Source organism: Equus caballus, chromosome 12, assembly GCF_041296265.1.
Source record: "Equus caballus isolate H_3958 breed thoroughbred chromosome 12, TB-T2T, whole genome shotgun sequence".
Classification (NCBI taxonomy): domain Eukaryota; kingdom Metazoa; phylum Chordata; class Mammalia; order Perissodactyla; family Equidae; genus Equus; species Equus caballus.
Genome location: NC_091695.1, coordinates 47,497,742 through 47,523,937, shown reverse-complemented (window position 1 = coordinate 47,523,937; position 26,196 = coordinate 47,497,742). Strand labels below are relative to the sequence as shown.

Sequence of the window (26,196 nt, the reverse complement as noted above, 5' to 3'; positions counted from 1 at the left end):
GCTGGCTGGGGCCAGGGCCCGACTCTGCCCGCGTCCGCCCTCCCTCCTGAGTGGCCTCTGGCACTGCCCGCTGCTCCGGGCTGAGTGCCCTGGCAGTACCAGGTGGAGTCTGGCCCTGCTGGGAAGGCAAATGTGTGGGAGGGCCACCCAGGAGCCTGGCTGCAGGGGGGTTCCAACCCGTGGGGTCCCACCCCTCCCATGCCACAGGCTCCTCCCACCGTCAGCTCTCTCAGGGGGACAGGAGGATGAGGGTTCTCAGGGCGCCCAAGGCCTCCAGGCTGGCTTGGCCTTTCCCCAGCTGCCCACAGCCCGGCAGGGACCTGGGGCCTCTCTCTTGAAGACCCTGGAGCCCAGAGGACAAGGCCAAGGGTCTGCAGGGTCAGGAGGCCAGAAAGAGACCCTGCCCGGGGTAGACCCGCAGGTGGTCCCTGCCTTTCTCCCCTCTTAGCTGGGCACACGGAGAAGCAGTTGAGGCAGTGTCCCTGAACCTCCTGTGACCGGGGCCATGCCCTGCCCGGCAGCCGAGGGGGCAGTTAGAGGCCTGGGGACAGGAGATGACCGCTCACCCGACTCCTGACCAATCAGGGTCCTCCAAGGTCGGAGTAGCCAAGCCTCTCCCGGGGGGAGGGCAGGACCAGGGCACGACCTTTTGTTTTTTTTTTTAAGAAAATGATTTATTCATTTTAAAATCAGGGAATTGACATGAAATTAGCAACAGGAATACATGATTAAAGAAGAAAGACAGGAAGAAGTGCCTTGGTAAAATTAGGCTGCTGAGTGGCAGGGAGCAGGACAGAGCACGCAGCACTTCCAGAGCCAGGAGTCTGCATGGGGTGAGGGTTCAGGGCAGCACCGGGAGTCATCCAGGACCGGCTCTAACGATGGGCAGCAGCAGATGCTAAGGGAGCCCAAGGCAGTGGCCATCTTGGGTGGGCTAGACGAGGGTTAGGAAGACTGGAGAGGGGGCGGGGTGGCTGGGGCGGGCTGGGAAAGGTCTATGCAAAGCCTGCAGTGATTCTGGCACCTTCTAGGACTGGGAAGAGCTGGGAATGCCAGACCATTGTGGGGAAGTGAGATCTATGTGGCTGGGGCAGGACTGGAGTGGACGCCTGGGGGTGTGGCCTTGCCACTTGGTGGTGAATGGTCCCATGCATGGGAGGACACAGTCCAATGTCTTCACGGAGAAAGAATGTGGAGGGCTGGGGCATGGAGACCACCGAGTGAGGTCATCCCCATCAACCAGTGGGGTGGGAGGGGGCTGGGCTGTGGCAGGGGCGAGGCCCAAGGGAGCAGGGCAAGCCCATCTGCAGGTGGAGCAGCAGGACTTCTGTCAAGTGGGTGGGGGCACAGGGAGGACCCAGCCCAGCCGGGTCTGGCCCTGGTGAGGGTCAGGGTGCACATGGGCCCTCCAAGGAGTTGGGGGTCCAGGATTTGGACATGTGGAACTCGGGCTCCCTGAGGGCGTCCTCCACCTCAGTGCATTGGGTGGGGGCTCTGCCCCACCGCCCCTTGGGGTCCGAGGCCCGTTGCTCCCCACGGGGGAAAGACTGCGGATGGGGCCACGTCTCACCTCTACCAGAGAAGCCCCACAGAGACGTGCCAGAACTCATGGCCCTGGCCCCACTCTGTGGGATCCCACAGCTGGGCAGTCAGGCAAGGAGAGAGCACCCCAACCCTGAGGGAGGGAGGGGGTGCAGCCCAGCCTGCACATGGGCGGAGAGGGGAACCAAGGCCTGTCGAGAGCCTGTTGTTTGGGGACAATCCCATCCTAGGGCCCAATGTGAGGGTGTTGGCCCAATCCTGGGGCAGTCTGAGGGAGGTGGCCCCGTCCTGGAGCAATCAGAGGGGTTGGTGCACTTGCCCAGTTGGAGGGGCAGAGGCTGCCCTGGGCCCAGCATGGGGGGTGATGTCCTGAGACCCTGACGTCCCCTGCTCCGTGGGCAGCATGTGGGGACCGGGGGGCAGTTCTCGCCTGCTCTCCTCCAGCCACTGCCGACTCTGCCGAGCCCTGGCCTTCCTCGGGGCTCCTGGCTGGGGGCTTCCCAGGCCGCAGGTCTCTCCCTGGGCGTCGGGGACTTCTCACTCACCCTGGACAGGAAAATCCCCGGTTCCCTGAGTCACCTTCTGAAATGAAAACCCCACCCGGCCCGAGGTCTCAGTTTCATTCTGAAAGGTCGGTGTCACGCACCGCATGGGCGGGTCGGGGGGTGACGTCCGCGGGACACCCAGGCTCCAGGGGCTGAGGCTGTGTCCGGCCAGCTCTCCTGCCCGAGCTCCTGACAGACCCTGCACAGGTGCAGCCCGGCCCTGGGACAGGCACCAAGACACCCAGGGGTCGGCCGAGCGCCGGCCCACCGCCCACCCGCCTGGGCCCCTGCTGCCATGGCCGTGCCCTGCTCCCCCAACCTCTCCCTCTCCTCGGCATGTGCGACAGCTGGGAGCGGAGGTCAAGGATGGGGCCAAGGAGGGAGGCGGGGGTGCCCGACCAGGCTGCTCAAGCTGTGCCCTTCTATGGGCATGAAGCAGCTAGAGGAGCATGGGAAGCCCAGGGCTTGGACGGCGCTGACGTGAGGAGTCATTTCTGAGCAGGGACACAGCTGTCCCTAGTTGCCTGCTCTGTGCACAGAGCAACCTGCCTCCCCAGGGACGTGACGATCCCCAAGGGGCACACAGACTGGGCCGTGGCCTCTCATCCCTCCTCGGCCCTCATGAGCTCATGCTGGGCGACGGGTCCCATCCAACCCCTTGAGGGGCAACATGGCTGCCATTGCTCCGGCCTGGCACACACACCCTGACCCGGACTCAGACCCCAGCCTGCCTAGCCGTGCTCAGCCTCCCCAGCAGCCCAGCTCCCGGGCCCACACCAGGGCCCCATAGGGGATTCGGCAAGGAGAAGGTGACCATCCACCTCCCTCCCCCACGCGCACATGCACACGCATGCTCACACACGCACACACACAGCAGACATTTCTCTCGTTATCAATAAAGGCGTCATCGCAGGATCAGGTATGGCTGCCACCAGCCTCCAGAAGAAGAGCCAGGGTCCAAATGCACTTTGCAAGTCATCCCTGAGGTTGTGGGGCCCTGGTGACCATACAACCCTCCCGTCCCCTCCCCTCCCTGCCCTTGGTGGCTCCGTCTCTATCCTTCTGGCTCTGGGCATCTCATCCCCTCTTGCTCCAGCCGGGGGCTCCTGGTCCTTGCCTTCTGCTGGCCTGGGCAGCAGCCCCACTGTTCCCCTTCTGGGCCAGTGGTCTCCATCCCCACATGGCTCCCCAACCCCTGACTGTTAGAACATCCGTTTGCCCCTCGAAGCCTCGCCTGTCCCCAAGACCCAACTACACCCACCACTTCTGGCACCTGCACCCTGGGCAGTCAGAACCCACCCCACCCCCAGCTCAGCTTGGATGCCGCCTGCCGACAGCGTTTCCCCAGCCAGGGACCCTTCTCCTCTGCCTCCCCACAGGCCAGGCGCCCAGCACTCCATGGAGCACAGCTGCCTCCCGAGCAGGCCTGGGCCTGCAGGGTCTCTCTGCCCAGCTCTGGCTGTGGTGGCACGGGTGGTCCTTTTTGCTGGCAACCCACACGCAGCACCTGCCCATGTCCCCCTCACATCCCATCCCCAACCGAAAGCGCCTTCTGGTACTCAGAACAGGCACCTGCTGGGCATCCTCGGGCTCCTCCATCACCATGGGAGGGGCAGTCTAGGGGAGGCAGCCCAGCAGGGCCTCGAGCTCGGGCTTCAAGAGTCCCAAGGCCGAGCAGTCCCTCTCAGCCAGGCTTCCTGGCCCAGGGCACCCCCCCTCCAGTCCTCGCAGCTTCAGCCCTGCCTGCCTGAGGCCTGGGCTCCTCCCCAGCTATGCAGGCCACGTCCTGGGGCCCTGCATCCGGTGTCCAGCCCTCCTTGTCCTGGGTTATCATCCCACCAGCTGGAGAAGAACCCAGCCTCTCCCAGTGAGGCCCAGCTGCAGAGGCAGACGGAAGAGGCGCCCACCCCTCCGTGTGGTGACACAGGGTCCCAGGAAGGCACCTTGCAGCCTGTGTGCCACCCAAGTCCCCCTTGGCGCCATTGGCTCTGGGTTAAGCGTTACCCTCGTATAAACGCAAACAAAGACTCCTGCTCCCTGGGAACAGACCACCGCGAAGCACGAGGCCTCCCCCACGGGCACCTACCCCGTGGCTTCTTCCACCAGCAGCTCTTCCTGCTCCTCAGAGTCGGGGTGGCTCGGAGCCTCCGCCATCGGCCTAGCGTCTGGGCCGATTTCGGCTGTGCGTGTGTGCGGCCGCTCAGCGCTTCCTTGGGCGGGCGGCGGGCCGGAGCCCCCACCCCCAGCCGGGTTTCACTTCCCCCTTCCGCCTGCAGGTTGAGGTTTGGAACATATTGGGGCTTAGGTTGGGGTGTTGTTTTTTAATCTGTTGGTGCAAGAGGAGAGAAAAAAAAAACAACCCCAGCCATCAGGAAGCGTTAAGCAAGTCGAGTTACAGGGACTGGAGTGACAGAGAGGGACCGTGTGACGGCAGAGCCGGGGCGCGGGGGCCGGCACATGGTCTGGAGTCCTGGCGCCTGCACAGGAGACCCCACACTGCCTGGGTGCCCCCGCAGGCCTGGCCTCCAGGTTCTTTTGTGCTGGCTGCTCTCTGAGTCTGTCTGCTCTCTGAGGCTGTCCCCCGTGCCTCCGTGTTAAGCATCTCCACGTCTCTGGATGGAGACCTTCTGGGTGCGTCACAGAGCACGGATGCACCCTCATTGCAGGCCTTGGGGCCACGTTCTCAAGCACCCCTGTCCGGTCTGTGCTCCCCAGGCAGCTTCTGGGGCCCTGTGTGAAATGCCCCGCGTCCTGTAAGCGAGTCTTGTCTCCATGCTTCCTTTACTCTCCCCAATTGCTGGGCACCCTTGGTCTCTCTGCAGCCCCTTCCTCTGCCCCTCGACTCTGCCTCCCTCACCCCCATGCTCGGAGAGCTAGGAACTGACCACGCTGACGGTGAGTGTCACCAGGCCCTGGGGGACAGGGGGCTGAGGGACTCCCCTGGGAGGCACCAGCAAAACAGAGGGGATGGATCGAGGCTGTTTCCACCCTTTATAGTCCTCGGCTGCTGAGTGTGGCCAGACCAGAGGCTCAGAAATCAGTGAGGGCTGATGGGCGGTTGTGGGGGCTGGATCCCGAAGCCGAGGGGCCTTGGGCCGTGTGCCGTTTGCCATTGGGCCGTCGAGGTGGAGGACACTTCCCTGGCAAGACATGGGCTGACTCCTGGGCCCACAAGAAGGGAAGGGAGACCTGGGCCATCTTGCTCAGCCTTGGCCCTCTGTGAGCCTGAGAAATCCAACCAGAGGGACTTGGAGGGGGCCCTGAGGAAAAGGGGGCAGGAGAGAGGCCCGGGGGTGGGGGAAGGTGGCAGAGCGCCAGAGTGTTCACCCATCAGGGTGGGGCCCAACCAAGGGGCAAGCCAGCTTGGGGAAAGGTGAGGTCTCTCATCCTTGCCCACATACGCCAAGGAGGCTTCTCGCTCACCTGGGACAGGGGGCTTGGGGAGGGGTCCTGCCCCAGCCACCATGGGGCAAGGCCTGAGCAAGGGGAACCCACAGGGCCCTGCCCCTCCGGGATCTCAGCCTGCTGCCTTCTCTGTACCCTCTATGTTTCCCAGGGGCCACTTGCTGTCCAACCATGCATGTGGTGGTTGGACGTCCATCTGAGCGGGGGCCAGGCCTCAGCATCGTGGCCAGCGTCCCCAGGGCACAAGCCCTCCAGCTCGCCGGCCCCATCTGGCGCCTCGTCAGGAGATGTGACCCCTGGTGGACCTGACTTTCAGGTCCTTCCTCTGGCCTGCGGTGAGGTCGGCCCCAACATCACAGCTGAGAAGCTTAGGTGTGTCGCCGGGACAGGGGAGAGCAGATGGAGGCTGGGCGCCCTCTACACACTGCCTCCCCACCTGCCATTCGCTGCCTGAGGCTGGACCAGCTCCCTCTTTCACGGGGCCCGGTACAAAATGAACATGTGGGGCCTCTGTTCAAAAACCACGAAGAATTTCCAGAGAAAGCCAGGGGAGCCGGCCCCACCTGAGGGTAAACTTGAAGGCCCAGCCTGACTGGCTCACACACCTTCCTTATCTCCCCTGAGACAGAAGGGCTTGTGACCCTCCAAGCTTCTGCCGGACACCAGGGCCCTCCTGAGTGCTCCTGTCTGCCCTCTGCCTGCCCGTCCTCAGAGGCCCAGAGGCAGCCTGACACCTCCTGGTGGGGTGTAACTGGGTCCCCCCAAGTTTATAGGTTGAAGTCCTGACCCCCAGCATCTCAGAATGAGACCTCATTTGGAAATAGGGTCTGCGCAGATGTCATTTGTTAAGATGAAGTCACTAGGGTGGGTCCTAGGCCAGTGTGACTGTGTCCTTGTAAAAAGGGGAAACTTGGAGACAGACTCGCACGCAGGGAGGGCACCATGTGAACATGAAGGCAGAGGTCGGGAACCCCATAGATGGCCAGGAAACCACCAGCAGCTGGAGGAGGGGCCTGGGCCAGAAGTTCCCTCGCAGCCTCAGGAGGAACAGGCCCTGCTGACACCTGGATCTCTGACTTGTGGCCTCAGGACTGGGAGACAGTAAATGTCTACCGTTTAAGCCACCGAGTCCGTGGGACATTGTTATGGCCACCCCGGGACCCTAATATCCCTCCCTCCCATGGTGTGCCCAGCAAACAGGCCCCAAAGAGAGAGGAGACGCCTTTCTCCAGGAGAGTCCCGAGGGACGCTCTCCCCAGTGCTCAGCTCCCCCGACCAGTTCCAGGCCATCTTGCTGTTGAACAGTCCCTCTTTCCATCCCTCCAGCCTCTCTTCCCCTGTTCATCCCATTTTATGTGCTCAAATCTCTCGCATCTTTAAAAAAAAAAATTAAAAAGGAAAACGCCCTGGACCCGCCAGCCTGGCTGCTGGTCCTTCTCAAGCCTCTTTCAGGGCCAGCTCTTTGCCTCCATGCCTAATCTCCACTTGGCTTGGACCAGCAGGCATGCGTGAGGTGAAGGCATCCCTCGGGGCCCCCAGCATCCGTCCAGACCACCTGTGCCCTGCTGGGCGGCAGGTTGAACAGAGTGGGGCCCTTCCTCTGGAGAGCTGAGTCTCCCCGAGACACAGACACCCCCTGGTTCCTTCCCTTGGTGTCATTCACTCAAACTCTAGGGCCGGGCTGCATGGGGAGGGCAGAGACCTTGTCTCATCCATCCGTGCGCCCCCAAACTCTGGTGCAGTGTCCAGCGACACAGCGAATGACCAAGTGAAGCAATGAGCTAGTCTGAGGCCAGGGCGGAGCAAGCTTTGCTGGGAAGGGTTCCGGCACCAGAGACGCTGAGCCGAGCCCTGCAGGGTGCCGAGGGGCAGGCCAGGAGGAGTCTGTGTGAGGTGGGCGGGGCAGAGGGACACAGGGGATGCGTTGACTCTGTACTGTCAGTGGGACATCAAGGCAGACTGTCCAGGAACAGCTGGGTCCATGGACAAGGTGGCCTCAAAGACTCAGGTGGGACAGGTGCCCCAGGGAGGGCAGTGTCAGGACCACATTCTCAAGTGACACTGGGGAGGGGACGGGTGAGTGTGGGCAGAGTGAGCGAGGAGGAGAGGTCAGGAATGGGGAAGTGGTCCACACACGGAACAGGTCAAGTCAGAAGAGAACAAGGCGTGTCTGACTTGGCGACTGGCTGGGGGTGGCCGGAGGGTGGAGGGTGGCTCCAGAGGTCTGAGCACAGGTCAGCCGCTGGAGGAGGGAGTGTCACGGGCGGTCAGCATGTGGGCCCGTCAGCCACGGGAGTCCCAGGGCCTGAGGGGTGGCAGGGGGCCTGTACCTGGGGTGGGGGGATGCTGTGCCCAGGTAATCAGCAAAGGCTGGGCAGAGGGACCTGGGGGCTCACAAGAAGCCTCGGCAGGTCGTACGGGGGGACAAAGCGAGAGGCAGACAGAGCAGGGGGAGAGTGTTTTGAGGATCCAGGAGAGAGATGCTGAGGATCTGAAGAGAGAAAGCATGAGGCTGGAGAGAGACGGGCTCGGGAGTGTGACGGCCTGAGATGAGTCACCTAAAAGTTCTCTGGTCCTCACTCTCAGCACCCGTGAGCCTGACCTTGTTAGGAAATAGGGTCTTTGTAGATGATCAATCAGAATGAGATTGCTAGGGTAGACCCTAATCCAGTGTGACCGGGGTCCTTATAAGAAGGGGAGATGAGGACACAGACGCTCACAGAGGGACGACCCTGTGAGGACGCAGGGAGGAGACGGCATCTACACACCAAGGAGAGAGGCCTCAGGAGGGACCAGCCCTGCCCACACCTGGACCTCGGCCGTCCAGCCTCCAGGACTGGGAGACAGTCAGTACTGGTGGCTTAAGCCCCCTCTGTGGTCCTTTTGCACAGCAGGCCCCGGGACACTGACACAGGGCTTGTGTTAGTCAGGGAAAAGGAGACCAGCTGCTGTAACAAACAGCCCCACACTCAGGATCTGAGCACTGCGAGAACCTTGTTCCCACTCCCGTCCAATTCTCAGGCCATGGCAGGTGGGGAGGGGCTCTGTAGTCTGCCTGGGACCCCAGGCTCCTCCTCCCCGAGGTCCTCAGAGGCCTGGCTGATCCTTTGTATCCAGCAGGCAGGGGAGGGGCGGGGAGACCATGGGAAGGCTGGGGTCCCACGGCCAGGCCTGGACACAAATGTCATCAAGAACTCAGTCTCATGGCCTCATCTGTCTGCAAGTGCGTGCCAGGGAAGAAAAGGGAAGCAGTGTTGTGGGTGGCCCGCCAGCTCCGGTCACAGTGACCTACGAGATTCGGGGGCAAGGGAATGAGAAGCTGGGGTGCCTTGGGCGCTCTGGGGGTCCAGGTGGGGCCACCAGCAAGCAGAGGCACGAAGCAGGAGCAGGTCAGGGTGGGAGAGGATTCTGGACGGGGAGGGAAACCCAAGCCGAGGCATCCAGGGCGGCTGTGTGGTCACAGGCCAAGCTCAGAGACGCTGGGAGGGAGGCGATCAGAGCGCCACCACAGCGGGGATGGGCGGGACGTCGGCACGCAGCTTCCCCTCTCTCCCTGCAGCTTCCTGGGGTGCATCGCTCCGGGGCGTCGCCAGCGTTGTATGTGTTCTGCCTTGGGAGGAAGGCTGTGGGGTTTGCTGGTTAGCCCCGTACCCCACTCCCTGATCACAGGCCTCTGGGAAATGTGTCCTGGAGTCCTGGCGCGGGCACACGAGGAGCGTGAGGAGGAAGCCACGGGTAGGGCCTAGGGACAGATGGGGACAGGGAGTCCACAAGGGAACTGGGGGGTGGACAGGTCAGAGGGATGCCAGAAGAAGATGGACGGAGGGCCAGGTGGGGAGCCAGCCACACTGAGTGGACACACTGAGAGGTCAGGTAAGACGGGAGCCGAGCGGTGGGCAGTGGGGACAGATGAGGGCAGAGCAGATGACGAAGGTGCCGTCTGGAGGGCTCGCTGTGCAGCACATGTGTCCCCTGGGGTGTGGGCAGTGCAGGGGTGGGCGGAAGAGGTTGGGTTCTGCCCTGTGGCCTCTGATTTGAGGTGAGGACGACCCAGGTTACTGGGGGGGTGAAAGGTCCCAGAGGGGATCTAGGGGCCAGAGGTGGGGGTGTGGCTGGTACCGTCTGCACCTAACCTGGTCTCCTCCCCGGAAAACGGGCAGCCACAGTGAGCTGAGCCTGGAATTGCCAGAAATTCCCTCTGGAGTGAGGAGAGGGCAGCAGGGCGGGAGGCCCCCCAGGCTGGCCTTCAAGGACTCAGAGGCCGAGGGTTCGGGCTGAGGCCCAGCAGCTTGTCGAGACACTGTGAGGAGGAGTGAGTGGGGGTCGGGGGGGAGGAAGGGGGACCTCAGGAACAGACATGGAGGCCCATGGATTGTCAGTCGTCGGGGGCAGAGGCAGGCCTGGGCCCAGACAGAGCTGTTGCTTGAGGACCAAAGAGAGGACAGACTGGACAGGTCACCAGGGTGAGGCTGGGCTGGAGAGAGGCTGAGGCACTGTGGGATCACAGGCCCTGCGGGTGGGGGTCCCAGCAGGCGGACTGTCATGAAGGAACTCTGTGCCCCTCTACCCCAACCCCTGGCCCTGCTCTGGCTTCCCCTGGGCCAGGGTGGAGGTAAAGGGGGTGGGGAGGCCGCCTCTGAGTCCTGTCCCACAGATACAGGGAAGCCCCGAACTAACTCCCATCCTAGTCCTCACAGCTCCACCCACTTCCAGACGGACCGCTGACCCCTTCCTTCTTCCACCACCTGGAAGTTGGCCTTTGCCCAACCTGTCCTGTCTCCTTGGCCCGACCCCACTCACTTAACCCCCTCTGGCCTCCTCCGGAGCCTTCTCAAGACCCCCGGGAGCAGGGTGCCATGTCCTTCCGCCCCCTCAGCCTGCGCTCCCCTGTCCTCACCCGCTGGCCCTGGCCCCTCTCTCGGGCTCGGCTCCTGCCTGCCCACACCTTGAGCTGCGCCGGTCAGCTCCACTCTTTCCTGGATTCTGCTTCACCTATTTTTGTGATTGCTTAAGAATTTTATTGTTTTGACATTTAAAGAAAAGGTTAATTTGGGGGAAATGATTTCAAAAGTACAGAAAAGTTTCAAGATGAGACAAAGAACACCACACGTCACCTGTTATCAGCGTCCTGCCCATTGCGTCATCGTCAGCCTGCTCTCTCTCCCTCCCTCTTTCTGTCTCTCTATCTCCCTCTTTCTCCATCACCCTCTCTGCTTCCTCTCCGTCTCTCTGTCTCTGTCTGTCTGCCTGTCTCTCTCTCCTGATTGCTCCTCTACTCCTAAAGACCTTATCGTCTAATTCCTAAAAACAGAGATGTCCTCTCGCCTACCCACAGCAGCCTCAGTCCGTGTAACTGACACGCCGCGTGTGTCTCTTGTACGTGTCTGTGCCCTTATGACCCGCCCCATCAGTCATTTTATTCTATTTCTGTTGGTTTGGCCCACTTCCTTGCTCTGTCACACCAGAACATTTGGGCCCATCTGTGTACTTGTTACCCGCCCCCCACCCCGTGCTCAGTCCGTTGTTCCTCCATGAGCCCTGGTCCCCTCGTGGGAAGACGTTGTCGGGGACCCAGGCCTGGCTGCTGTTTGCTCCTTGCCTCTTGGCCTCGCAGCAGGCAGAGCAGAGAGAGCTGGGGCACAAACCGGCCCATGCGGCGGCGCCCCCCACCTACGCTCAGCTAGCCTCGCCCACCGAGCCCTCTTTCCTCAGCCTCCAGAGGCCCCTCTGTGCTCCCCACTTCTCTCTCCACTCGCCCCACCACCCTGGAGTCGGCTGCCTCCCCAGCCCGGTCCCAGCCACAGCCCAGCAGGGGTGCCCTGGGGCTTCCTGTGGCCGCGCGCCTCCCTGACCTCCAGCAGCGGCCCCTGCACTTGCGCTGTCCTCCTTCCCTGCAGGGTCCCTCCTGGGCAGCATCCAGCTCGGGACTGCAAGAGTTGGCCTCCTCTGCCTGGTCTGCCCGTTGTCGGGACTTTGCTCACCACTCACTTCTGAGGACGCCCAGGCCCCACCTCCAGCCGGGACCCCTGCACCCTGCTGCCTGTGTCTCTCTTCCCTGGGAACCTCCACGGTCCCCAAACTCACCTCCCAGAGTCAGCCCCTCCCCTGCTCTGGGATGCCTCCCTGGGGAACCTCCCTCTTCCCCCTCGGCCTAGGCCTGGGCGCCCCGTCTGCCTGGTCCACCAAGTCCTGGGGGCTCTGCCTCGTGAATGTCTCTCGTCCACCAGCTGCCTCCCTCCCAGCAGATGACTGTGGCTTCTATGCCTTCTCCCCGCTCCAGCCTCGCCTCCTTACTGCCTAATCTCCACCCTGCACAGATCTTTCTAGAATGCAGAGCCTTCACCACGTGCCAGGTGTGGGGTTACCTGCTTCCCACCAACCGCCCCGTTCGGCCCTCTCTGTGGCTGTGTGGATGCAGCCTCCCAGCTGTGGACACGAGGGTGGCCCGGGGAGGCCAGTGGCAGAGAGAGGTGGAGGGGTGGAGCCAGGCCCAGAGCGGCGCTGGGTCGGAGGTTTGCTTGCTGGTTTGGTTTGCACAGTCCTCTTACTTCATTCATTCATTCGCTCATTCATTCATTGGAAAATGTGACCAACACCCATAAACCCGCTATCCCGCCCAGGAATTACAATGCTTTTCCAGGCCTATGTGGACTTACGTGCTTCAACCATCTGCCCCTGCACAGACCCCCACCCCCGGAATCCCTATCTAGAATTTTGTGTTTGTGAAAATGTTGTGACATTTTCTTGCCTTTTAATAAAAAGGGTCATTTCCCCACATAGTGAGTCTGCTCAATCAGCTTGATGGAGTCAAGTCCTGCCTGAGGGAACTGGCCCCCGTGTCCCTGCCACCCCACTGCCCTCGGGAGAGGTTTGCCGTCCTTTCCTGGTGGGCATGGCCCCTGGACAGCTGCCCTGTTCACTTTGCTGGGTCCACCGTGAGCACAGCCTCTGTCACTGGGGGTCCTGGCCACCAAAACCTGTTCCTTGGGTTCCCTGTCTGCCCTGCCCGCTCTCGGCCGTGTGTGGGGTACGCCTCGGCCTGGACCATCCCTTGGTCCCCTGCACCCTGCCTACAGGAGCCGCAGGCCCGGGGCCAGGGGCTTTGACAAGACTGGGCCCAGAGCTGCAGGGTCGCCTGCCCGCCAAGTTGCAAGGGCCTGCAGGGAGCTGTTCAAAAGACAAGCCAGCCCCCGGGGCTGGAGCGGGGCCCCCAGTGGAGGGCTTGGGGAAGGCCATCAGGGCAGGCTGACGTCGGTCAGTCCCTTGAGGCAGCCCAAGGCTGGACGCAGCTGTCCTTCCTGTCTCCAGCCCCCGGCAGATCAATCGCTTGGACTTCCTGAGGGCAAGGGCAGGGTGGACAGCCACTCCATCATGGGGCCGCGGCCTGTCCTCCCCTGGATTCCCCACCAAAGATCTGAGCAGAGGGACCTTGGCAGGTCACTATATCATCCCTCACAAAGGAAGCTGACAACCGTGGCCTTGTGGTGACAGTCCTTGGCCGGGCCTGGGGGGGGGGGGGACATCGTCCCTTGATGTGTGAGTTAGGCTAGAGCCTTGGAGCTGAGCAAAAAGGAGATGCAGGCCCTCCTGCTGGGCCAGCGTGGGGCCAGGTTGGCCTGTCATCAGTCCCCCATGGGGAGCAAAGACCCCAGTGCAGGCAAGCCCCTGTCCCCTGAGCACAAGCCACTCTGGGACGGCCGCATGATCCAGGATGGCCTGCAAGTGTCCCCCATGGCAGAGTCTGGGGTCTGAGGAGGAACAGGCTGGGAGGAGTGGGGGACTGCCCACATTGCACAGCAGGGCATGCTGCGACAGGCCCCTCCTGGACTTGTGTCATGCAGAGAGGGTCTCTGGGTCCTGCGGGGCCCGGAGGATGACAGTGACAACACACAAAAGATCTCATTCCGAGAACAACTGCTCAGACATGACCAGGCCGTCTGTCTCCAGGCCCTGCAAGGTCGGGCATGTCCAGGGCAAGCCCTGGGGAGTTCCTGGGGACTGACCAGTGACCACTGACCACACCAAGCAGGCCAGGGTGCGGGCTGCGGGGGAGTGGTTCCAGCCCTGGATACGGCCCTCTCAGCCCTGCCTGAAATCCTGACGCCCGTGTGTGACGCCCCATAGACCCCAACCTCGGGCTTTCCGGATGCTGACAGCACTGACGTGCCACCACGTGATGGCGCCTGCCCAGAGCATGGCGTCCCGAGGTGGCCAGGCGGCCTGTGGGTAGTGAGGCTGGGGCAGGACAGACCACGCAGGTCACGGGGCTTGGAATCCTTTATTGACAACCGAGATGAGCCGGGTCCTCCTAGGTGGAGTTCTATCGGCCTCCCCTCCTGCATGCTCTCCTGGGAGCCGGGAGCACCGGGCCAGGCCGTGGTGGGCAGCGGGGGGCCTAGGACTCGGTCTCGAACATCTTCTTGCGACCCTCCATGCCGGACTTCTCCTCTATGTTCTTCCTCCAATCACCCACGTCGCGAAGGTCCCGCTCCTGAGGTTGGGGCCAGGAGAGGGTTCGGGCCCACCCACCCCACTGGGAAGCCAGGGACAGCCCTCAGCCTCAGTTTCCCTTCTGTGAATAGGCTCCCAGGGCCGGGGGAGGTGGGGAGCCACCCTGCGTGCCTGGAGCCAGCCCGTGGGGGGAGGCCGCGTACCTTCTCCGTGTCCTCCTTCTTGACCTGCTTCAGGTTGGCGCGCAGGTCCATGCACACCTTGTGCTTGGAGCCCAGCAGTGCCTTGAGCATGGCGTCGGCTGACATGCGCACCCTCCTCAGCGGGGGCCTCTTGAACTTGCCCCTCAGGTCGAACAGTTTCTGGTTCATGTCTTCCAGCTGCGGGAGGGAGGAGAGGGCTGGGTGGGACCGGGGGCCAGGCTCCCCACCCAGTCGGGCCGCCCCCCCCCCCCCCAGCCCCCTGGCCCTGCCGCTCGACCCCTCACCTCCTTGGTGCTCTTCTGAACCTTCATTTCCATGTCGTACTTCTCCTCCTCGGCCGCGTCGATCTTGGCGTGCAGCTGTTTGCAGAGCTCCTGGGGGTGAGGGCGGCGGGTGGGTGGGCGGCCAACCTGACGCCTGACTTCCACCTGCTGTTACCAGCTGCTTGCCCTCTTGACCAATGGGGAAACCGAGGCAGCGGGCAGGATGGCTGCTGGGGGTGGGGCGGGCCAGGGGTACCTGCACCTCGGCCATGGGGCCGGGGATGTGCAGCGGGGGGCAGTGCTCTGACAGGTAGTTCTGCTTCTCCGTCTCCCGGCGGCTCTCCTCTTTCTCCAGCTCCGTGGCCGCGATCTGGAGCATGACGCTCTGCAGGGTGCGGGGAGCAGGGGTGAGGGGCCATGGGGCCCGGCCACGCAGACCCCCGGGTGGCCCTCCCTGAGGCGGCACCTACCTTCAGGTGCTGTCTCCGGGCCGTGATGGCCCTGTTGCGCTTCTGCAGGGCAGAGGGGGAAAGGCAGAGTCAGGGTCGGCCTGGGGTCCCACGTCCTTTCCATGCTCCCGGCTGGGCTATGGGGGTCCTGTCCAGGGGACAGCTGAGACTGGGGGGGCTCCTGAGGCCCTGGGGGGAGCCGGGCCCAGGACACGGTACTGCATGGTGACCCTTTGCCCAGGTGGCACATCAGCCTTGAAGGTGGGGGGAGAAGAGGCTGCACCCCAAGACAGTGGGGATGGGTGAGGGAGTGGGGGTGCAGTAGTCAGAAAGAAGAAGCAACTTCCCCAGTGTCCGGCCGCAGCCTCACTTCCCCTGCCCCTGCATCGGCAGCCACTTCCTCTGTTTCATGGGCGTCTTGGTGGATGGGGTGGGGCACTTTCATGGGGAGGCGGAGGGCTGGGGCCTCAGGGTCTTGAAGCTCTGACCTCTGACCCCTCTGGGGGTGGGGGTCCCATCCCCTCCATGTTTCACCCGAGGCAATTACTCACCTCCTCACTGTCCCAGGAGGGCGGCGGGATTGGGGAGAGAGAAGAGAGAGGTTAGGGCCATGTGCTGGGGCCTGAGGATGGGGCAGGTGGGGACGGAGGTGACCAGGGCGGCAGGGCCTCTGCTGGGGAGAAGAGAGACCCCTGCCCCCGGTGAGGGGGGGGGAGGGCGGGGCAGAAGGGGCTCCGGGCTTGGGGGCGACACTTACTCCCCCATCCTGAGTCCTGGGCTTAGAGCCTGTGGGAGAGAAAGTCGAGGAGGGTCAGGACCACAGCCCCGTCCCGCGTGGACACCGGCTGCCCGTGGTGGGGGACAGCACCTCACGCTAACCCGGCTCCCCAGCCGCCCCCCCAGCTCCAACCTCCTTGGAGGGCGATATCTTGGGATTCCCCGGAGTGAGAAGTAAGAGGAGACAGTGTTCCCAAAATGTCCCAGGCAGGGCCTGGAGCTGCTGCAGCTGTCCCCAAGGGAGGGGCAGGATGGGCCAGCGCAGGTGGCCGCCAGAGACACCCAGTTATTTTTAGCCCTGCTCCTTCGGCTTCAGGCCCAAGTGCATGTAAGGAACTGCTCCCCACTTTTGACTGGGGTCCCTGGACCCATAAAATCCCCTTCCAGTGTCCCAGATGTGAAGCCTGGCCATCAGGGGTCTGTCTTGGACCCTTGCCTCCCCAGCCCACGTCCCAGTGCATCTCCCAGTCACTCTCAGCTCCATGGAGTCCCCCCAGAGAGGGCTGTTGGCGGTGGCCCCCAGCCCCCAGGCCCCCTCCCTGGGAAGTCCTCCTGCAGACTAGCTTGAGTAGTGCATCTCCCCAGCCTCGGCTGGCCTGGCCGGGCCGGCCTCACCTAGTGTCTGGGCAGCAGTGCTGGGAGCGAGGTCAGGCGGGCAGCAGCGAGTTGGGCTGGTGGGCCCAGGGGGAGGGGTATAAATGGCCTCCCCCAGCCTGGGCCCCATCTCAGAAAGGGCATGGAGCCCTCCTCAGACCAATGGGGGCACAGGCACCTCCCCACCTGCCCAGGCCGCCTGGCCCGGCCCCGCCGCGTGCTGCCATCCAGTCCAAGAAGTCTTGGTGGGGGGGCGTGAGGTTGGGTTGCTCTATTTAGGGCTCAGTGACGAGTTTGAGAAGCCTCCGTTGTTCTTGCAAGGAGCCCAAGGACAGCCGGGCACAGCCTCGCTGGGCCACGGTGGGGCGCACAGCTCAGGGGTCAGCTGAGCGTCACCGAGAGCCAGGCCCCACTGGGCCCTGAGTTGGGGTTCACACTGCAGTCCCCACTGGGCTTCCCTGTGGGCCCCCGGCTCCCTGGGCCTCTCCCTGCAGCTCATTACAGCCCCGGGCTGGCGTCTCAGGCACGAGCTAGCCCGTGCCTCCCCTCTTCCAAGCCAGCTCGGGGCAAGGCCTGGACCCCCAAACATGGCCTCAGGGTCTGTGGCAGTGGCCAGAGGTCTCTGGGGTGGGGGGCTGCCTTCCCCTGGACGTGACCCGCTTTCCTGCCTGAGAACAGGAGGTGAGGGGCGCCCTGGACAGACAGCCCCACCTGGAATGCCCTGCCCCTGCCCAAGGGCCCGTTTCCTGCGCAATGCGGAACTCGTCCTTCAACCTGAGCCTGGTGGCGCCACCCGCCTGGGAACCTCTCCCTGACCCCAGGGGCCTTGGGGCCTGCCTGGCTGCCCGGGCAGGCCCAACACTGCCCTTCTCACCCCAGCCCGGCCTGGGCCTGCGCCCCCCGCCCGGGTCCCTCCCTGCACAGGCATCCGGAGGGCCATGACTTGGCATCTTCGGAGCTGGGGATGTGCGGCCCCAGCTCGCCGGCTCTGGGGGCCGTGGGGAGGGTCAGGAAAGCTGAGGCCGTCCAGATGTGCCGGGATTAGAGCTGCCTTCCGGCCGGGCCCGTAGCCCCCAAAGGCCCAGGGCGGCTTCCGAAGACATCTGCTGCCCCCTGCTGGTCGCTCAGGGGAGGGCCCGCAGCCACCCCCGCCAGAAGGTTTGGGGGCCCTGCAGGGAGCTGGGGCAGCCCCTGGTGTTGGGGTCCCCTCCCTCCACAGTCACTGCTCCTCAAATGCTTCCTGATTGCCCACCGTGTCCCCACAGGGCAGTTACAGCCCACCTCCCCCAACGCTGTGCCCGACCCTCCAGCCCCCATAGATGGGGAGGGCTCCCCACCTCTCCATATCGTCCCTGTTGGGCCTGGAGGGGCCTCTTCATGCCACCCAGGGGTCAGTCATCGGTCAGAGGCCTCTGGGCTTGGCCGGGTCCAGAGAGGAGCCTTCTCCCCGCCCTCAAGAGGGGCTCACGGCGATGACGGTGGAGCCCCTGACAGTGTTGTGTGCAGGCAGGGCTCAGGAAGGACACACAGTGATGGCAGGAGAAGGCTTTATTACAGTGGGCCTGCCAGGAGACCAGCTGATCCCTGGAAGACGGGGGCCCGGGGGAGGTTTCAGGAGCCAGGCAGGGGCAGGCGCAAGCGGGGCTGCAGGGCCAGGGCCCGGTCCACCTCCCTGGCAGGCCGCAGGTGATGCCACTGGGTGATGGGCCGCCGGGGATGGGCCAGCATGTCCGCCCAGTGCTGGAGGGGCTGACCAGAGGCCCGGGCGCCCAGCAGCACCTTGCCCACAGGCTCGGCCCGGAACTGTGAGCCCCGGGCCCAGATGGCGAGCACCAGATCCACACTCTGGGCAGAGACAGGCAGAGGGGCGGTGGAGGGAGAGAAGGACAGGGGTCAGTTTGGTCCCGGGTGAGATCTGGCCCGCCCCTTCCTCCAGGCCACCCACCTGGACCTGGCTGATGGGCACGAGGAAGGCAAAGGCCTCGTTGAAGTAGGGGGCAGCCGGGCCCTTCCTGGCCTGCGTCTTCCTCTTCTTCCACTTCCTCTGGTTCAGCATGAGCTGGACCTTCACGTAAGGATCTGTGTGGGCGAGAGGGGCCAAGGGCGTCCCAGGTCTGCGGGCCCAGCCCAGGGCCCGCTCTGTGTCTGCGGAGGGGGCAGTCATGGCTCTCACCTGCCAGCGTCGGGCTCAGGCCTCGGGCCTCCAGCACGACTACGGTGAGCCGGCCTGAGCCAGGCGTGTACCGGAGGGAGAAGCACAGGTCCCCAGTCTGCTCAGGCTGCGGGCCGCGAGAGTGGGCTTCAGCCGGGCCCCTGGGGCCTCAGTTTCCCCGCCGGACACTGGGCGGAGCCGGGCTGGGGCCTGGTGGTAGCGGCCTCACCTCGGCGGTGCCTGGCGGGCCAAGCTGGTGCCAGAGCTCCAGGACGTGCTGCAGGTCGACGGCGCCCAGCGGCAGGCTGAGTGAGCCCAGCGGCTCGTGGCGGGAGAAACGCCTGAAGTCCAGCACCTGCACCTGCAGGCTGCTCCGCGGCAGCTCGGCTGGTGACGCCTGCACGTGGGTGTGAGCGGCCACCGCCCCGGCCCACCACCCCCGGCCCCAGCCCCTGGCCCCGACCCCAGCCCCGGCCCAACCCGCCGCAGCTCACATGGAAGCAGCAGGTCTCGTCGAACACCGGGCAGAGTGTGCCACGGTGCACCCGCGTCTCGTGCCAGCGCCCCGCCTGCGTGGAGAGGCTGACGCGGGCGTAGGGGTCCGCCGTGCCGCCAGGGCCACCAGGTCTCAGGTCCGCCGCCTGCTTGAGGCCCACCCTGATCTGGGAGCCAGGGGTGGCTCAGCCACAGGGCCCTCCCTGGTTGGCCTCGCGTCCCCCAGCCCCCGCGCGCCCTGTGCCGGCCTCCCCTCCATGTACCCGCAGACCCTCTGGGCCTGCAGAGTGGGGCCTCACCTCTTGGCTTCCGAAGTCGTACTGCAGGGACAGCAGCAGGCGCCCCCATGGCTTGGGGTCCCCCTCGTTATCCACATCTGGCTGCACCTGGGGTGGTCGGGATGACGGGTGCTGCTGGGACTGTGTTCCCGCCAGAGCCCTGGACCTCCCAGGCAGCAGTTCTCCAACTTGAGTCAAACCGTCCATCTCCAGTCCAGGCACCAGAAGGGCTCACACCCTCAGCTCAGCTGTGGGACTGGCCAGAACTGGTGCATCTGCCCCAAATCCCTCTCTCGCACTGCTGCCTTCCTCAAGAACCTGCTGTGGCTCCTCATGGCCTGGGGACCAACCCCTGAGGCTGCCACTCAAGTTTCTTTGGGCCTTGGGTCCCCCTGCCTCGGTTGTACTGCCTCCCCCTCCCCTTTGCTCACAGCTTCTGCCGGCAGGAAGGTCCTCCCTGTCTCTGCCCTGGGCAGTCCAGACAAGCCCCAGGGCCTGCGCTTGCCCCTGGCCACCCTGGGCTGCCCTGAGTCCCTGAGCCTGGACCCTGAGCTGCCTGCCCACTGGGACTGACCCAGCCGGGAGCTGGGCCCCAGGGAGCACTGGTGCCTGCTCCTCACCAGGTGGGTGGTGGTGGTGCCGGGGAGACCGCCCAGGCCCACAGCCTCCTTGTCTCTGGGCTTCTTCCCGTGGCGGTGGCCGTGGCGGCAGCAGCAGCAGATGGCACAGAGGAGACAGGAAACGACGAGGATGCCAGCAACAACAGCCACAGCAATGGGTGCCCAGTGGGGCCCTGGGAGGGGGCACAGAGGTAGGCCGAGATGTCTCTGTGGCCAGCGGCTGCCGCCACCCACCGGCCCAGCCCCATGCCCCTCCCGGGTGTCTGGCGACTCACAGGGGAGGCCGGCGATGAGGTCTGGTGTGAGCCCGGGTGCAGCCGTGGTTCTCACCGGGACCAGGGTGCTGTGGGGGTCCGGGGGGCGCCCCATCTCTCTGCCCTGTTGGCTCGCAGGAGACGGCTGGAGTGGCCGGGTCACCTGTGGAGGTGGCCCCGTGGGCCCCTGCCCTCAGCCCCAACTGCCCAGCAGCAGCCGGCTCTGGGTCCACCTGTGCAAGGAGGCAGCCCGGGGTGGCCAGGGGTGAGGGCTCTGAGTGGAGCCAAGGGAGGGAGGACTGGGCCTTGGCCAACGTGCTGGCTGAGCTGCCACAGGTCCAGCCTCCTGGCCACCTCCCCCAGCCCCCAGCCCCAGCCCAGCCCAGCACGCCAGCCTGGGCGCTGCCCTCCCTGGTCCTTGCCGCAGGGCCCTGCCCCTCCTCATTGCAGAGCCTCTTCCTCCAGGAAGCCCCCATCCCCTGGGGCCCTGGGCCCTGCCTGGGGGTCATTCTGGAGGTCCCTTCTCATCCCTGCCCCTGACCGCGGGCCCACCGTGGTTTGCCAGTCACGCGGATGGAGCATATTCACACGTGTGGGCCCCCAGCCTGGGAGCGACCTGGGAGCATGGGAATGGGGGCGCTAAGGGGTCGGGGCTCTGCTGGGGTCATTGGGGGAACAGGTGGGGTGAGGAGTTGGGGCTGGCTGTGTGGGGCAAGCCCGGGCTGAAGGTGTGTTCCTGGCACGGGCGTGGGGCCAGCAGCGCCCAGGGAGGAGGGTGAGGGGGCAGCAAGGGAGGGTGCAGCTGGGAGCGGCCAGAACATTCCTCACGAGCTGACTCAGCAGCCCGCCCGACTGCCCAGACCTGCGCCTGCCCTGCCACCCTGCGCGTGGGTGGCCAAGAGGGTGCGGCTGGCACCGCCTACCTGCCCAGGGCTGGGAGTGCACACACCTGCTGGGGCTGGATCTTCCCACCCACAACAGGGACCAGCTGGGGGCCGGGTGCCACAGTGGGGTGCGCTGTGAACCCAGGCGCACACGCTCCTCCCTGTGGCTCAGCTCCTCCCCACCTCCCCCTCCTCCGGGAGCAGTGGCAGCCAGGAGTCACAGTTCCTGCCACCTGGGGCCTGCCTTCTTTGCCCACAAGGGCCTACCACCTCTCTTGCATTAGGGTCCCAACCCAGGCCACCTCCGCCAGGAATAACCAGTCATCCAGACCAGATCCCATCATCTCTGCGCCCCTCGCCCAGCCTGGTGCTGAGCTTGGGGAGGGAGAGAAAGGAGCCCCGCTGCGATTCCCGAGATGACCCCCAATGCACAAGGCGTCAACGCCCCTCTCCCCAGTGGGCTGAGCAGAGGCTGCTCCACTCCCAGAACCAACCGTGAACCAGCCCGACCCCTCACGGTTCAGAGGAAGGAACTGCATGTCAAAGAGGGGAGGGCGGCCCCAGGTCCCCTCCTCAGATCTGCAGACCAGGCCCCAGGGGTCCTGCCTCCCAGGCCCAGCTCTGTCATCCCCTGGAGGGACTTTGTACGCGTTGTTCCTGTGAGGTCTTTTACAGCTAAGTAGATCAGAGCTTAGAGCAGAGCAGAGGGCCAGGCCTGGGGACGTGGAGCACAAAGAAGGGATGCAGGGGCAGCCTGCACCCCGGGCCCCACGCTCAGAGAGAAGGACCCCATGCTTGGTTTAGTGCCTGTCGTCACCATCTCGAGCCTTTTTTTTTTTTCGGTGAGGAAGACTGTCCCTGAGCTAACATCTGTACCCATCTTCCTCTATTTTGTATGTGGGACACTGCCACAGCGTGGCTAAGTGGTGCAGGTCTGTGCCCAAGATCCAAACCTGCAAATCCCGGACCTCCAAAGCAGAGCGTGCGAGCCTAAACACTACACCACCGGGCCAGCCCCTCGAACCAGTCTTGAATGAGAGGCTGCACGTTTTCCTTCTGCACGGGCCCACCCAAGTGATGAAACCGGCCTGGCTGGAGGGCCCACGGGGTGAGGCCCCACGGTAGAGCTCACGCTGCTCCAGGGAGCTCGCAGGCCTCTGACGCCCTCTGTCCACCGCCCGCCCTCCTGCCTCCACGTCCCTCCTCTGAAGGCCTTTTCGGGTTTGCTCAGTGGCCCCCACGTGGCTGGTGGAGCAGCCCCGGGGGCTGCTGATGCCCGGCCTGGCCCCAGAGCGGCTGAGGTCCCACAGGGTCGCGGGAGCTGCACAAAGCCAGATTTAAAGAGGCCCCGGCCCCCCGCGTGGAACCTGAAGTCAACCTTTACTTTTTGAAACTTCAGAGCCTATGTGTGTTCTGGAACGAAAATAGCTTCCTTCGAGATTTTTATGGTTGAGAATTTGCGAGAAGTCATCAGCACAGGATCTCCATCTGTATGTATGTACATACCTGTGTGTGCTTGTAGGTTCATGTGTGCATACGTGTGTGTGCATGTGTGTGTGTATGTGTGTAGCTCTCCCCATGCCCCTGCTTTGCTGGCGTTCTCATCATGGTTAGGTCAGGGGTGGGGCAGGCACCGAGTCGCGGGGGGTTGGGTGCTGCTGGCCCAGCAGGGCTCCTGGCCAGCCTGGTGAAGGTTGTCCCCCCAAGACCACGGGGAATGCCTGGAGGCTGGCCCGAGAGGATCCAGGACCCTGGGGATCCCGCTCACAACCCCCGAGGGGCCCCAGGCCTGTGGAGGCACGGGGTCCCTCAGGACCGCTGGTCCCAGTGGTGGTGAAGGCTCAGACAGGCTCGCAGCCACCAGGTGGCGCTGTGCGCTCCACTGACACGCCAGCCGGCCGCGGTCCTGCCTCCAGGCTGCAGCTTCTGGGGAAAGCGTCAGGTGCCCAAGGCAGGCAGGTGACCCAGGGGCAACTCCCTGCCCTATGAGGCCACCTGCTTCTCCCCCTCTGCAACAGAGCCTCTGGCAGCCCTCCTTCCTGCCCACAGCTCTGAAGGCAGGAAGTCCTTCCTACCGTCTAGCTCTGGGTGTCTGGGTCCCGTGGCCTGGCTGGGGAACCCTCTCTAGGTACTAAGCCCGTCTTTCCCGGGAAAGGGAGACGGGGGGTGCCCTTCCTAAATCCAGACCCCACCCCAGCCACTCCCCCAAGAGGATCCATCCCCGCTCTGCAGATCAGCTCGGCTCTCTCCTTCCGCCCCATCTCCCGCCACAGCTGGTCATTCCTGCAGCTGCCAAGCTTTCCTCCCACTGCTCTGTGCCTCAACTGCCCCTCCTTCCTATCCTCATCTCACTCTCCCTTCAAGGTCTGTGTGAGGCCCACCTCCTCCAGGAAGCCCTCCCTGGTCACTCCCCCCACTCAGACCTGTCATGCAGTTGGTGCTGGATTCTGCCCTGTGTACTCCCCTAGTCAGGGATCCCGGCTTCCCTGAGCCCAGCAGCTTCCCTGTCAGCCTGGGGCTGGGCACCTGTTGAACCCGTGCTAACTAACCCTTCCTCCTTACGTCTAACTGGGAATTTTGGTGCTTCCATGGGAGCGGGTTTCTGTGGGCCCTCCTAGGGAAGAGAGGAGTCCCCGGATGTCGAGGGTGGGAGGCCTCAGAGGCAGCAAGCTCTCACCTGATGCCGGCACTTCCTGTGGCCCGCCAGGCCTCCAGGCCTCACTCTCGGACCAGGGCACGGAAGACAGTGCTCAGAGCTCGCAGCCGGAGCCCGGCGTTGGCTCAGCCTCCAGCGATTGGGAAATTCTTCTTGTTGGGGGGCGGGGGTGTGGGAGGCAGGGCCTTGGGGAGCCCTACCTCAGGGCCGGAAGTGCTGGCCCTCAGGAGCCGGGGAACTCCCTTAGGAGTGAGTTCCTCCCAAGACCCAGGTGCCAGGCCAGCTGGGCTCTGGCCCAACTCCAGGGGTTCCCCCAGGGCTGGGGTGTCTCCAGTCCTCCCAGAGGCCTTGCAAGAGAGGTGACGTCCTTGCAAGGAGTGACCTCTGGACAGGACAGCACGGGGGGAGGTCAGGCTGATCTTGGTTTGAGAAGGTTCTACACCTCAGGGAGGGTGTCCTGAGTCACGAGGCCACGTGGCTTTGGAGGAGGATGGCTTCTGTTGCCACAGAGCCAAGCGCAAGGGGGTCTGGTGCCCAGGGGTGAGTGGCTCTGGGTGTGCTGGGTAGCGCTGGCTGAGTGCTGCTCTTCCCAGACTACTCTCTGCGGCTGCTTGGGCTTCTGGAGCCCAGAGAACCTTCTGGAGGTCATTGCACTCATGCCTTTGCTTCTGGCTGGGCTAGCCCAGTCTCCAGAGTTCTCGGTCCTTGTCCAGCTCCAGTCTACGCCAGCACCTCTGGCTTCAGTGGGCCCGGCAGGGCCTCTGATCTGAGCTTCCACACTCAGCTTTGGCCAGTTTAACTGGCCCAGTCACTCCGGGTCAGGTCCCTCCCTGGGTCCAGCTCTGAGTGGCCCTCGCAGGCCAGGGTGTCTCCCCAAACCCATTATCAGCCGGTGGCCAGACATGGAGCTGGTTAATGCTTAACAGGAGTCTGTTCTACCAGGGCCACCTGCAGGGCTGGTCGGAAAGGACTTCCGGGAGTCTCGGCCCAGGATCGGAGGTGGCTTTGGGGATATAGCAGGTGGGATGTGTGCACGTGTGTGCCCGTGCTGGTCACACCCGGTTCCAGGCAGGTGTTCCCCTGTGTGAGGCCCGGGTCTTTCTCCCAGTGAGGGGGGTTAGGAAGAAACAGTTGACCCAGAGGGGCCAGGAACAGCCCCGCACAGTTCTGGGGCCACAGAAGGAGGCCTGTTGGGTGAGCGGGCTCCTGTGCTTTGGGGGAAATGCATGGTGGGGCGGGGCATGATGCCGGCCGCCCGGGCTGCGGGGCCCTGGAGTGCAGCTGCGCGCGTGTGCCCCGCGTGCGGCCCGCCCCAGCCCCACTGTGTAGGGCCTTTGTGCCTTCCCCAGGATATGGGCGCCTCCATGGCGAGACGGTGTCTGAGGTTCCAGGGCAGGAAGGGGAAAACCAAACAGAGCTGGCAGCCGTGGGCCAGCCCTGCGGCCCCCGAGACGCGGCTTGGCAGCCAACAGCTGCATGGAGACCCTGGCGGGCCTCCTGGATGGGGATGCTTCCTTTGAGGCTGCCTGGGGAATGTCTGAGGTTGGAACTCACGGCAAACGCTGGCTTGGGGGAGTCGGGAGCTGCTGGCATGGAGCCAGGAGACGTGCCGGGATGGCACGTGTGCGCCCTGTCCGCACTGACCCTGGCTGTCGGCGCCCCGTTTGGCTGAGGCACCCCGTTCAGTTGGGGCCTGGATGGCTGAGGACACGGGCACTCAGCTCACCACAATCCTCTGCAGATTGGGGGACCCCATGCCCATTCACTGGGTCTCAGTGTGTGTGCCCTAGTCATCTTCAATTCAGGCTATGCCCTCTTTGTCCAGGGAGCTGGTACCCCATCATCTGAACATCTGGGGAAACTACCCCATCATCCAAGCATCTGGGGAGGCTACACCAATCATCTGAGTACCTGGGGAGCCTGCACCCCATCATCTGAGATCTGGGGAGCCTGTACTCCATCATCTGAGATCTGGGGAGTCTATACCCCATCATCTAAGATCTGGGGAACCAGCACCCCATCATCTGAGATCTAGGGAGTCAGTGCCCCATCATCTGAGATTCGGGGAGACTGTACCCCATCATCTGAGATCCAGGGAGACTGTACCCCATCATCTGAGATCTGGGGAGCCTGCACCCCATCATCTGAGCACCTAGGGAGCTCGCCCCCCATCATCTGAGGTCTGGGCGGCCCGTCCCCCTGCCCCTCCCCTCTTCTGCATGTCAGCACGGTGGTGCCGGCTCTTTGGGGTTCCTTCCCTTCTTCTGAGAGTCTGTGTGCTGTGTCCGTGAGTCTGGGTTTTGGGGGGATATGAACCCCACTTCTTGGAGTCTCTGGGCACATTATGCCCCATTGGCTTGGAAATCAGGGGGACCCACAGCCCACCGTCTGCCTGCGTGTGTGTGGCAGGCCGCTCACCGAACAGCTGGTACTCCAGCCTGTGTTTCAGAGGACTAGGGTTCTCTGTGACCCGGGCATTGGGGTCCCTCCTGGGGCTTCTTGCACTCCTCCCGACTGATCGTATCTCCCAGGGGCCTCTGGGGCCCAGTGGACGGGGCCTGGTTCCTCCAGAGCTTTGAGAGGGCCCCCTTCGCTTTCCCTCGGGGTCTCTATGCATCCAGGGCACCC

At 64.0% G+C, this 26,196-nt stretch overlaps 3 protein-coding genes across 13 annotated transcripts in view; all 3 read right to left on the bottom strand.

Moving 5' to 3' along the window:
• Nucleotides 1–11,579, bottom strand: part of LSP1 (lymphocyte specific protein 1) — a 48,174-nt gene extending 36,595 nt beyond the window's left edge. Inside the window, exons 1-2 of one of the 2 annotated variants that reach the window (XM_070229028.1) lie at nucleotides 11,345–11,579; nucleotides 4,174–4,413 (exon numbers count right to left, since the gene is read on the bottom strand). In XM_070229028.1, coding sequence (XP_070085129.1) covers nucleotides 4,174–4,241 — 68 coding nt within the window. In that variant the 5' untranslated portion in view covers nucleotides 4,242–4,413; nucleotides 11,345–11,579. Of the gene's footprint in view, nucleotides 1–4,173; nucleotides 4,600–11,344 lie in introns of those variants that run through there. The other variant, XM_023654673.2, reaches the window with a different exon arrangement.
• Nucleotides 11,580–13,751: 2,172 nt separating this feature from the next.
• TNNI2 (troponin I2, fast skeletal type) lies at nucleotides 13,752–17,702 on the bottom strand. 5 transcript variants are annotated; one of them, XM_070229024.1, is made up of 7 exons: nucleotides 17,567–17,702; nucleotides 15,612–15,644; nucleotides 14,880–14,921; nucleotides 14,666–14,794; nucleotides 14,431–14,520; nucleotides 14,147–14,323; nucleotides 13,752–13,983 (listed from the first exon to the last, which is right to left on the bottom strand). In XM_070229024.1, the coding sequence occupies exons 4-7, from the start codon at nucleotides 14,786–14,788 to the stop codon at nucleotides 13,888–13,890; spliced, it is 486 nt and encodes a 161-aa protein (XP_070085125.1). In that variant the 5' UTR covers nucleotides 14,789–14,794; nucleotides 14,880–14,921; nucleotides 15,612–15,644; nucleotides 17,567–17,702; the 3' UTR covers nucleotides 13,752–13,887. The 5 variants fall into 5 exon arrangements, with proteins under 5 accessions (XP_070085125.1, XP_070085123.1, XP_070085126.1 ...); XM_070229022.1 differs by lacking the exon at nucleotides 17,567–17,702 and adding an exon at nucleotides 16,251–17,247; XM_070229025.1 differs by lacking the exon at nucleotides 17,567–17,702 and adding an exon at nucleotides 16,416–16,562.
• Nucleotides 17,703–17,742: 40 nt separating this feature from the next.
• SYT8 (synaptotagmin 8) lies at nucleotides 17,743–23,723 on the bottom strand. Of its 6 annotated transcripts, none has more exons than XM_023654665.2 (9): nucleotides 23,590–23,723; nucleotides 20,050–20,261; nucleotides 19,775–19,947; nucleotides 19,176–19,262; nucleotides 18,876–19,043; nucleotides 18,611–18,778; nucleotides 18,403–18,508; nucleotides 18,175–18,308; nucleotides 17,763–18,074 (listed from the first exon to the last, which is right to left on the bottom strand). In XM_023654665.2, the coding sequence occupies exons 2-9, from the start codon at nucleotides 20,141–20,143 to the stop codon at nucleotides 17,841–17,843; spliced, it is 1,164 nt and encodes a 387-aa protein (XP_023510433.2). In that variant the 5' UTR covers nucleotides 20,144–20,261; nucleotides 23,590–23,723; the 3' UTR covers nucleotides 17,763–17,840. The 6 variants fall into 6 exon arrangements, with proteins under 6 accessions (XP_070085119.1, XP_070085120.1, XP_070085118.1 ...); XM_023654666.2 differs by lacking the exon at nucleotides 23,590–23,723 and adding an exon at nucleotides 20,581–20,793; XM_070229018.1 differs by having other exon boundaries at nucleotides 17,743–18,308; nucleotides 23,590–23,708.
• Between the last annotated feature and the right edge of the window lie 2,473 nt (nucleotides 23,724–26,196).